General features: G+C 40.1%; 2 protein-coding genes across 2 annotated transcripts; one reads left to right on the forward strand and one right to left on the reverse strand.

The window, feature by feature from the left end:
• Positions 1-924: 924 nt before the first annotated feature.
• On the reverse strand, positions 925-6,978 carry cutc (cutC copper transporter homolog (E. coli)). The gene is made up of 9 exons (XM_041049066.1): positions 6,849-6,978; positions 6,658-6,736; positions 6,301-6,360; positions 5,974-6,183; positions 5,240-5,275; positions 3,764-3,897; positions 3,639-3,666; positions 3,435-3,540; positions 925-3,313 (listed from the first exon to the last, which is right to left on the reverse strand). The coding sequence occupies exons 2-9, from the start codon at positions 6,725-6,727 to the stop codon at positions 3,202-3,204; spliced, it is 756 nt and encodes a 251-aa protein (XP_040905000.1). The 5' UTR covers positions 6,728-6,736; positions 6,849-6,978; the 3' UTR covers positions 925-3,201.
• Positions 6,979-7,291: 313 nt separating this feature from the next.
• On the forward strand, positions 7,292-11,512 carry LOC121189577 (cytochrome c oxidase assembly protein COX15 homolog). The gene is made up of 9 exons (XM_041049861.1): positions 7,292-7,477; positions 8,341-8,528; positions 8,631-8,753; positions 9,024-9,210; positions 9,330-9,497; positions 9,676-9,757; positions 10,044-10,198; positions 10,336-10,449; positions 10,543-11,512. The coding sequence occupies exons 1-9, from the start codon at positions 7,403-7,405 to the stop codon at positions 10,672-10,674; spliced, it is 1,224 nt and encodes a 407-aa protein (XP_040905795.1). The 5' UTR covers positions 7,292-7,402; the 3' UTR covers positions 10,675-11,512.

Genomic DNA, 11,512 nt, shown 5'->3' on the forward strand with positions numbered 1-11,512 from the left:
TTTTCCCTGTTAGGAGGGGGAGCAGCCCACCAAAGAAGGGAATGTGTTTAGGGAAGGGAAGGGAGGGGGCTCATCAGACCCCGTTTCCTGTTATGTTTCCACTTATCCTCTGCACGCTTTCGCTCACTCTGGGCCACTTTCAGAACTCAAGTCACATCAGATTAATTTCAGGCCATCATACATTCAAATGAAGATGTTGGGCTGAAGGCGCAGAAATGTTATTTGAAAAAAAAAAAAAAAAAAAGAATGTTTGTTGAAAATAACTGTTAGCTGGTGGGAATTTGGGGACTGACTTCTGTGCATTTTCCCTCTTCTTCTGTTTCCTGTTACTAAAATACATGCTGCGTACAAGAGATTCCGATTCTAAAAATTCCAACCAACAATAGGTAGCTGTGACCTGAAGTGACCAGGCGGTGCAGTACATGACCAAACACAATACTTTTGTGTTACTGGTTAAAAGCTCTGGCTCATGTGCTGTTTTTGTTTTTGTTTTTTTTTCAAAGGTAAATTGCTACCAGGCACAAGTTTGGCACAAACCACATAAAACAGAGGATTGCTGCTGGTGTGTATGTTTGTGAGTGTTTGTGTGGAAAAAGAGAGAGTAACACTTGAAACAAAAATTAATCTGCAGCATTGCTGTGTTGACGTTGTGATCCAAGCGTAACTATCATCAAGCCACATATTTCTTCCCACTTAGAGTTCAAGTGTAAACACAGCCGCATCTTTTCAACTTCATGCCATGGTCCAAATGTCAGTTTCTGAAATGCAGCTTTAACAAAACCTGATGAACTGATGAGCTGATGAATGACCCGACAAACAAGATTATCGTTGGTACATTACTGTCAGTGAGTGAGCATTGCATTAAAGAGAATGTATACTCAATATGACCCAGGCAGACTTCTTGTGTAGGAAAGTATTTAATTTACAGAGCTGTAAATACAACCTTAATTAGCAATAAAGAATGTGTGTGAAAAGTCTTTCACTGACTATGACGGTCCAAAAACAGATTACACTGATTATGTGATGGTTAATCATTACAGGTTTGATAACACCAAATGGTCAGAATCTGGCTGAGTCATTGTTTGCTCAGTCCGGTCAAGGACAGCCATGTGGCACGTGGAGCAGCACATACATAATCAAAAAGCAATGTAACCACGTGATTTAAAACTATGGTTCTACCCCTCAGTGCCTATCTGCTAAATTCCGTTCTTTATTTTGCAATGGTGAAGGTAATTACTTTGACAGGGACTTAAATTGAAGAGAGAAGCTATGTTGAAGGGTGATGGCAGACACAGGGCACAATTTTAAAAGAGGGTAAGGCAGGCACATAAAGATGAAGTAGCTGCCTATAGCAGACTACAGCTAAGATCAATCTGAAACTGGAGACATACATAAATATTTGATTGAAAACTGTTTCCTATCCACTCTGTGGTGCTTTGCTAAGGTCACCTTAGAGACATGCCACCAAGAAGGACATGCAGAGAGGACTATGGCTTGAGCTGAAGTAGATAATTGAATAAATGATTAGTCAATCAACAGAAGATGGTATGAGAAGTCTGATAATTTTAGATAAAAGATTGTTTATGTAACTCTCTCAACAAAATCACAAAAGGTTTCAAGGTTCCAGCTTCTTAAATGTGAATGTTTGCTTGTTTTCTCAGTTTTTTGTGAAATACACTGAAAATCTTTGGGCTTTATCCTTAAAAGAGGAGGCATTTTGTATTGTAATTTATTTTTTATTTATTTAATTTTATTTATTTATGACATTTCATAGACTGAATGAGTAATCTAGAAAATGTGAGCTGTAGCCCATAGTTCAGGCCAGTGTAACAGTGGAAACAGATGATCAAATCTGCCTGATTTCATATATTTAGTATATTTATATACTGTAGGGCTGCTATGTTCATTCTAGTATACTGCTGTAACAAATGCAACTGTCAGCTGGGAAAGCTCTCTGTGCATATATATATTTCAACTCAAATTTAAATCCAAATTAACTATATTTGCCTGTTCGTGCTCTCTAACCAGACAACAACACTGTATGAAAATTCATTTTACACCTTAAAGACACAATATGGATTAAAACCCAAGTCTAACAGATTTAGTACGTTACTTTCCAAAAAGAATGAAATTAGCTAATGAAACTGGGTTTCACAATGATAAATTTCAATATTTCCAAATTAAGATGAATCATATTCATAGTTTACTACAGTGCTCCCGTGAATACATATTTAAATTTTTATTGATAAAAGGCATGATACAGCAAAATGCTATTATAGAGGGCCAAGGTCTTTTCTCAGAGGTTTATTGAAGTAACTGGTTAACTTTTCTCAGTAAAACCCCCAAATAGGTCACTTTTGAGAGGTTTTCATGCCTGTTCTTAGTCACCCATATGAATCAGTAAACCTGCTTCATGACATTTGCCCATATGCCCATATTTGCCCGTGCTATTCAAAGTAAAGTGTGTCTTACAGATACACTGTAAAGCACATAGTTTTAATGCTCCATGACGTTTCAGTCTATAATGTCTATATGTGAAGATGTAAAGATGATAACATGCCTCTGCTACCTCTTACCCCACATTATAACAGCGTTATGTGAAGTTAGTGTAAATGAAGCATGATTCATTTAACATTAACAAGAAAACAAAGTGCACTAAACTGCTGAAATTTTCTGACTTTTATTACATACTGAACCAGGTCATAATGTTTCTGACCTTGTAAAAAATGAAGTACAGAAGGATACAGCTTCGTGTTCATTTCCACTGTAAATAGGGAGTGCTGAAAATATAGGTCAATGATTTTATAAACGGAAAACATACTTTTCTGAAAACCACAACAGCACTGATTAGTGCTTTTCTTGAGCTTTCGAAACACAGCCATTTTTTAAATTATTTTAATTAACAATCTACTGTGTGTATTACACTGCCACTGAGGCCGCACACAGGTTCATAATAACACATGTAAATTATGTACAGCTCTCTGCACTGTGAGATGCTTTAATAGAGTACGTACCACAGAAGGCTGCAGGGCTGTCCCTGAGCTCTACTGTTTGATCAGTGATTAGAAAAAAAACACTCTGTGGCAATTCTGAAATATCCTCTGTTTCTGGGAATTAGTGAAAATAAATGATGGCGCATCAGTACAGTTACTTATGATCACTTCTGAGGTATCTGTTTTGTTTCCTGTCGTGATTGTCCATTCACAAGGTATTTCTGGCAATTGCATTAAGAGTGCGGACTTTGCTCACATCTGCCACCTTTAGGCCATACTCTGGTGCTGAGAAAGCAGCTCCCATCGTCACACAGGTGTTCCTGTGACAGCAACAACAAAACTTCTTACTCCTTATTGTCGCAAGAAATCTTGTGGTGTATGCAAACGTGTAAAATCCCACCTTTCAGCCTCTAAATTAAATGAGGTTTAATTTAAACATACCTGAACTTCATGGCAGAATCTCTACTGGAGCGGGCTGAGCAGTGAAACTCTTGAGCACCTGATCCCTCTAAAATTCTCTGCAGGTTCCTCTCTGTGATACCCCCTCCTGTTATTAAAAAAAAAAAAAGAATACATAAACAACTAAAAACAACTACAAATAAACACGTAAATGACATACCGCAGAAAAAAAATAAAGACACTAACCTGGCATTATGATAATTCTCCCCTTAGCCTGTTGAGTGGAAATTATGATGTAAGAACGGTTACCCTCGATGACTAAGAAGCAAAATAGCCAATCTCATGTACACACACATATAGTTTATACATACTTGATCAATGACCCGTTTGATGAAAGGGAGTCCTTCCAAAGCAGAGCTGTCACAGCCACTCGTCAACACACGCTGGAACCCTAATGATACCAGAGTCTCCAGAGCAACCGCTGGGTCATGAACCATGTCAAAAGCTGCAGTAGAAAATGCATGGTATTTGATCATATGTATAATTAAAAACAAACAGGTTAGACAGACTACACTGAAGATGCGGGCCCCAAAATACAACCTCAGTGCAACAGAAGTAAGTTTACCTGTGATTACAGCAACAAAATTGATTACATCTGTGATTCACAATTAGGGCTAAAAGTTCAGTTTTGGTTTGGGTTGAGTCTACCTAGTAAGATAATGCCTGAACACGTAAGAAACCTGATTGTGAGACTTCATAAAGATGAGAGAGGATACAAGACTATCGACAGGCTACTGATCATAAGCTGAGACACAGTTCAAGCAGTGGTTAGGAGGTATAGGAAGAGCCATACTACCAACAACAGATGTCTGTCCTTAAAAAATGATACAACACACAATTTGCTATTTATGCGACCTTGCACTGAAAAACAGTCAGGTAAGTGCTTCTGATTTGGCACAAGGATTGTCTGTGGAAACTGGCTTCAGTGACTGATCAGACAGAGTGAAAGACACTGTATGAACCCAACCTCTACAGATGGCATCTAAGAAGAAAACCACTGACCGCAAAATTGCAAGATGAAACTTTGCCAAAGGATACAAAAAGAGGGCCGATGAATACTGGCAGCACATTCTTTATTCTGATGAAACCAAATGAATTTGTTTGGATCAGATGGGGTGCAGCATATCTCACATGGACGTGGCCAGGACTTTCACAATGACTGCAAGGTGTCAACCGTGAAACATAGAGGTGGGCTGCATGCTGATATGGGGCCGTATGAGTGCCAAAGGCAAAGGGAAGATGACATTAATAGATGGCAATCTAAAGTTTGTATACCCAAATATTGAATGAAAAGATGACTCCCAGTCTCAATCACACAAGTTTCACACAAGAAAAGAAAAAAAAGTAAAAACTATGACCTGCCCGAGAAAGTACATCCACTGACTTGAACCCAAGAGAACACCTTTGGAGTATTTTAAAGTGGAACCTAAGAGCAGCTGAAAAGAAACATTTGTGAAGAATGACAGAACATCTCTCCAAAGATCGAATCTGGATCTGAAAAAATTATATTAAATGGACAGGGTTTGTAATTACTTAATATTTTACTAGTGTGTACTGAGCTCTGTTGTAATCAGTAGTTTAATAACATGAGATGAAGCTCAATATTATATATTATTAAGTCTTTCTGCACCTTTTAGGAGCCATACTTGGAAGCATCGTTGAACTCTAAAGGGCTTTTATTCCACTGAGGCTTTGTGATATTTTTTCAGGTAAATTTTCAGGCAGCTGCAAAGGATTTTAAAAGCCTTTTAAAAAGTCTACATGTGATTTAAAGAAAAAAATGTTACCTCGGTGGAAGGTGACAGGCAAAGGACGAGCAGCAGCTAGTGAGAAAAAAGTTTAAAAAAAAAAGAAAAAAGAAAACAGACAAATAAATGGAAAAGTTAGATATGATACTGAACATTTCTCCTTTTTGTCAGCCGAAACACTCACTATGACTAGTTGCTTATTCAGTTTCATTCCAGCACTGAAACTTACATTATTATCCTGCGCGTGCCACCACAAAGCCAAGTATTACAAATGTTAGCATACTTAGGTGTGCACACACTATCACACACAGACAACAGTCTGCAAGACTTATAAAGCTGAACTTAGAGTACAGAACAGTTTTCATAACTTGTTATAATTACCAGCATTGACTGGGTTAATTTCTCACCATAAACACTGCAAGACTTTAGTATATTGAGTGCTACAGATATTAGCAGCTGTGATTTGAACAATAGCAAACCCCTTTAACTGGAACACTTAAATGCAATACTGTCATCGTAAATATTTTGAATTACACCTGTTGCTTAGCTGCTGTGGTGTGTCAAAATGACTGCCGTGAAAAAAAGAGCATCCCCAAAGAGAAATGTTTGTGTGTTTTTATCATCTTGGTGATGCTGAGCACTGTCTTTTTGTGTTTCATTACCACATGAATAATGGCCTAGTGAGTCATTATAATGTTCATAATGAAATGTTGTGTTTGACTAGTGTCTTGTAAGCCCATACAGATCAGATCGCATACAAAGACAGACAATACCCAGTAATTCCATGCAGAGCTCTGTGTCCACGCGTCCATCCTCTGTCAGGGCTCCCAGCACTAGTCCATCAGCCCCATAGCTCTTCATCAGCTCTATGTCCTTCCTCATCACCTCCACTTCCTGATCTGAGTACAGGAAGTCCCCTCCTCGAGGCCGTATCATCACATAGACTGGAATTTTGACATACTGCTTCACTACCTGCAGCAGACCTGTGGCAAATCAAATAATAGTGGCATATGTGAGACTGTGTGATTGCCTGGTTTCAGCAGATGCTCAGGAGATTTGGGTTGTGTGTAATTATCTGTTCAGAAGTGAACCGTGCTCACCTACACTGGGAGTGAGCCCTCCCTCCAGAAGACTTGAGCACAGCTCAAGTCTACCTGCACCTGTGTGGGGGGACAAACACTCAGACTGCGCCAACATGACATACCTTTATGACCATGACCTTTGAGAAATGAAAGGACACCGCATATGATTTTAACACAGCACAGAGTACAGACGTGTTTGAGAACCATTACTCTGTCTGTTGAAGATCTGCTTGAAACAGCACTTAAACTGTGTCAGACTGACTGCCACCTTTACCCCTTGCTTTCAAACATAACTGCCTGTATTCCCTCTGTAGCAAGTAGGTCATTGTGAGCTTAACAGAAGAAGCACAACACCGTTCACTACACATTACCGACCTCCTCGTTCAGCATTGACAGCAGACTCCACGGAGTCCACACACACCTCCATCAAAAAGCCCTCTGCCATACTGATAGTCTGGACAGAAAGAGACACAGGCAGACAGGGACAGGAAGAGATTCACTGTGAATTTGTTAGCGCGCGAGTTCACAATCCTTCAGCTGACAGTTTTAACTTCTATAACAACTACCTGTCAGATCCACTTCCTATGGATTAATGGGACCTTATCAGTCGACTGGAAGCGGCATGAAGTCAATACATGTTGTGTGGGTGACTGACTCTCTACTGCTCCTGCAGAGAGCGACTACAGCGGATCAGCATGTTCCGGATCGTTATATTCCAAACACAAGGTTTGGCCGGCGGACGGTGCTATGATGGCTGTCCAGTACCATTAGGCCAACAAGAAGAGTGTGACCGCCCATACGGGACACGCTAAGACACAAAACATGCACCAACCACCTGAGAATGCAAGCCCTTATAACATTGTAAAAAGGAATAAATATTTTTTTTGTTATTTGTTATTTCTGCTTGGTATTGTATTATATGTCTAACAAATAAAAATAAACACATTTTTTGACGCTAATCATTGTTTGCTCGTCACGTTGTGGTGACGTCAGGAGGTCAAAGTTGAGCTGTGCATATGACAGTCGCTTAGGAAACATGGTTGTGTAACGGCCGGTAATAGCGTTTACCTAAGCTTCATCTTTTAGCAGAGCACTGCAGGACCAGACGTTCAAGTTCAAAATGTTACTCTCTTCAATACGGACAACGATGCTTTGCGGCTGCAGAAGCGCCAGCAAGGGATTTCAACACAGCGGTGTGAGTATATAGCTAGCTGCTAACATTAGCTAACCAGCTGGATAAGCATGAAAAAGGTCAGACAGTGCAGAAGTGGGTGATATATGTCCAGATATTTTCGAAGAGAAAACCCATCAGACAGCAGCACTGTGTTTCATTATGTTTTTGTTTTCAACGTTTATTTATGTTATTTTTGGCATTTATTGTTACCTTACGCGACTGGTTGTACTCAGCAGCAGTCACGTCCGCACGTATCAGTTAACAGTAAATTACCTCACCATCATCCCGATGAAGATTAAACTGCCACATAAACATTAGAGCTGGAAAATGACCCCGATTTATGTAAGAACCGACATGATGAAATTCCTAATAACGTATATGTACTTATATTGTAGTTTTCCGTTATACTAACCAACCAATCAGCATATAATCATGTCCACAAATCCTGACTCTCCCACCCAGTTCACATAGCAAAAAGTATGTGGACACCTGAATATTACGCCTATATTTATTTCCTATCAAAACCATTATCAATTTTATGTTTCTCTGTAGACTCTCTCCTTTTCTTTGAAGGTCTTTCACAAGATTTTGGAAGGTCAGTTAGGTGTTTCGTCACCAGCCTCAGAAAACCATTACTGTATGGACCTCGCTTTGTACATAACAGTGGTTTAATGCTGAAACAGGAAAAGGCCTTCTTCTGCCATAAAATTGGAACCACATTATGTAAAATATCATTGTATCTTAGTTCATTAAGGTTTTCCCTAATTAGAAGTAAAGGACGTCGGCTTATTTTTGACCATGTAATGTAGTGATAATTACAGAAGTAGTAAGTATGTGACAGTATTTTCTCTTTAAATCTTCTCTCTTCTGCTCTAAAACATCAGCGGAGTCCACAGCTACGACAGTGGCTTGTGAAGAGAGGTCAGAGCACCATCACGGCAGAGGCAGAGGCCTCGTCCGCCACAGCAGCAGCTGCTGTCCCCAATGCAGCTACAAATCGCATAGTTGGTCGGTGGTTACTGGGCTGCAGCGGGCTGGTGGTCGGGGCTGTCGTCTTGGGTGGTGTCACAAGGTAAAAGTGACTTAAAAATGATAAGTCCGTTGTATATAATACTCCTTGTATTTGAGAAGTGTTGATAGGTACTTACTGTAAATGTGCATTTGTTTCATTCAGGCTAACAGAATCAGGGCTTTCCATGGTTGACTGGCACCTGGTGAGAGAAATGAAGCCACCTCAGTCACAAGCAGAGTGGGAAGCTGAGTTTTCCAAGTACCAGCAGTTTCCTGAATTCAAAATGTAAGACCCCATCTTTAGTGTTTACCTTATCAAAGCACAACTTTGGAACTTGCTGTCATTTTAAAATGGATTGACAGGTCTTTTTGATCACGCTTAACAACAACTAAATGTAAGTTACATATACAGGTGGATTTATATTTGAATTTAACGAGAAACACAGCTTTCACAAATATGTATCTGTTTACACTTAAGTGGTGTGTTGTAAACAAAATTATGGGTTGGGTCTTTAACATAAAGCTGAATTATCCGTTGTCGTTACATTTTTTCCAGAATGAACCATGACATGACTCTGCCAGAGTTTAAATTTATCTTCTACATGGAGTGGGGTCATCGTATGTGGGGCAGACTGGTTGGACTTGCATACATCCTCCCCACTGTTTATTTCTGGAAGAAGGGATACTTCTCTCGCTCCATGAAGGGAAAAGTGCTGGGGCTTTGCGGATTTGTCTTCTTCCAGGTAAGAGAAAATGCAGCAATGGTGAGAGAGAGTCAATACCTAGCTCACTCTTGTCAGATTAAAGTAAAGCTAAGCTAAAAGACACATGAATGACCGTGTCATTGTGTGTGTCCTCTCAGGGCCTTCTGGGATGGTATATGGTAAAGAGCGGTCTGGAGGAAAAGCCAGAGTCTCATGACATCCCACGGGTGAGCCAGTATCGCCTCAGTGCTCACCTTGGTTCTGCCTTGCTACTCTACTGCGCCAGTCTCTGGACGGGGCTTACGCTGCTGCTGCCTGCACACAAGGTACAGAGGGAGGCAGTCTCTTTCTTAAATGCCAAACACCTGTTGTTAGTTTCTGCCTGTACAAAATACAGTTCTAACCTTGGCCTGTGTGAGCTAAATAGATAATGTCACACATCTTGTTGCAAGTTGTTTTGTTTTTTTTTTTAATTCATACCTATTCTCGACACCTCTTCCTCAGATGGCAGATACCAGGCGTCTCATGCAGCTCAGGAGGTTCGCCAAGGGTACTGGTGGACTCGTCTTCCTTACTGCTCTGTCAGGTACTGTTTGATGTTTTCTCAGTATCAAAGACATAAACTTGTAAATGCATTTCTTAAGCTATAGATAGGACTGATCCCAAGAGCTGTAGCTGCAGTCATTTATAACTATAGCACAATTTAATGTTGCGCATATTCAGAAAGTCAAAGGGGATATAAAAAGAAGATTAGCACTGTTTCTGTTTTTTTCTGTTAAGTTAAAGGAAATACTTGGAAGGTATGTAAAACATAGATACATCACCACACATACAGATCTATATGTAACCTTGTCTGACATGTGTTGTTGCAGGTGCTTTTGTTGCTGGTTTGGATGCTGGTCTGGTGTATAACTCCTTCCCCAAGATGGGAGATCGCTGGGTCCCTGATGATCTGCTGGCCTTCTCTCCCACCCTCAAGAACTTCTTTGAAAATCCCACCACTGTGCAGTTCGACCACAGAATCTTGGTGTGTCATAATTTCTGAAAAGATAGAACCTTTTGGTTAAACATTATTTTTACCTTGCTCCTATCCCATTCACTGAGAACTGAGAGCCAGCAGTCAGTTGCTGACGGTCTTCTCTCTTTTTTGTGTTTTTTCTCCAGGCGATATCTTCTTTGACTGCGATTACAGGCCTCTATCTTTTCTCCAGAAGGATGGCGCTGCCCAGGAGGGCTAAGATTGCCATCAGCCTCCTTGCAGCAATGGCTTATGGGCAGGTAGGCTGTCAGTAAACCCAGAAACATATAAACTTAGTCTGTTAACCTTCATTTGATTTAAACTCAAACATACTGCGTGTCTACACTCTTCAGGTTGCCCTCGGTATCAGCACCCTGTTACTCTATGTCCCCACCCCACTGGCAGCAACTCACCAGTCTGGCTCTGTGGCTCTACTCTCACTGGCCATTTGGGTTCTGGCAGAGCTCCGCAAGATGCCCAAGTAATTGCCTGCTCCTTTACTGACAAATCCTGTCCCTACTAGCCACATCTCAAGCCTCTAAAGGTCAGCAATGTCATTGTGAACAAGGCATTTAGAAACAAATGGAAAAGATGGAAGCTTTTAACAACTGAGAAATGTTATTCATTTTGATTTCCACTTGATTTTGTGCCTATGCTAAAGCATCTGTCCTGTGGTGCTGCAAAGTAATTCTCATGTGGTGACACTGAATTATTTCATCACACTATTATTAAAGCAAGGGTGTAATTTGAGTGTTGATGAAAATTATAAGACTGCATCACAGCTGTTGATGAGGAATTGACTGAAGCCTTTGTGGATGCATGTTGTCATCAAACGATGTCAGCTTAGTGTGAAGTGTTTTGTTTTGCAAGGAATTACACAAAGACATGCGGAAGCAAAAACAAGCAAATTTTCAGTTTCTGTCCAGCTTTAATGACACAGCAAGTGGATTTCCAGTTAAAGGTACATATTTTGTTTGCAGCCAGCCAGAATACTGCAGGAACATGTTAAGTCGACTGGGTTACGGTATTTGTTCACTTACACAGTTTTAACAGGATGTTACATTACTCACCTGTTGCCTTGTGTCTGTTCATACACTGCCTGTTAGTTGAATTAGATGTGGCTGTTAGGATTATGTAAAATTATGTATATTTAAATTATGAACCTTTTCTTGCTGACATTGTGATGATGGATTATAAGGTAAAAAATATGTGGAATCTTGATTGTTGCTTTGTACTGTATCTCTAGACACGGAAAGCTGAAAGCACTGTCTTATTTTAATAAAGACAATTATGTACAGTCTTTAAAATTCAAACTCCAGTCCA

The sequence above is a fragment of the Toxotes jaculatrix genome, chromosome 11 (genome assembly GCF_017976425.1).
Source record: "Toxotes jaculatrix isolate fToxJac2 chromosome 11, fToxJac2.pri, whole genome shotgun sequence".
NCBI classification, from domain to species: domain Eukaryota; kingdom Metazoa; phylum Chordata; class Actinopteri; family Toxotidae; genus Toxotes; species Toxotes jaculatrix.

What these genes read in the sequence shown, in the direction of transcription:
- cutc (XM_041049066.1), bottom strand. Translation starts at nt 6,727, where the DNA reads ATGGCAGAGGGCTTTTTGATGGAGGTGTGTGTGGACTCCGTGGAGTCT. An exon ending in TGTCAATGCTGAACGAGGAG is followed by an intron (nt 6,361 to 6,657) that starts GTCGGTAATGTG and finishes CCCCCCACACAG; the next exon opens with GTGCAGGTAGACTTGAGCTG. An exon ending in GCCTGTCACCTTCCACCGAG is followed by an intron (nt 3,898 to 5,239) that starts GTAACATTTTTT and finishes TTTCTACTGCAG; the next exon opens with CTTTTGACATGGTTCATGAC.
- LOC121189577 (XM_041049861.1), top strand. Translation starts at nt 7,403, where the DNA reads ATGTTACTCTCTTCAATACGGACAACGATGCTTTGCGGCTGCAGAAGC. An exon ending in AGGGATTTCAACACAGCGGT is followed by an intron (nt 7,478 to 8,340) that starts GTGAGTATATAG and finishes CTAAAACATCAG; the next exon opens with CGGAGTCCACAGCTACGACA. An exon ending in CAGTTTCCTGAATTCAAAAT is followed by an intron (nt 8,754 to 9,023) that starts GTAAGACCCCAT and finishes CATTTTTTCCAG; the next exon opens with AATGAACCATGACATGACTC.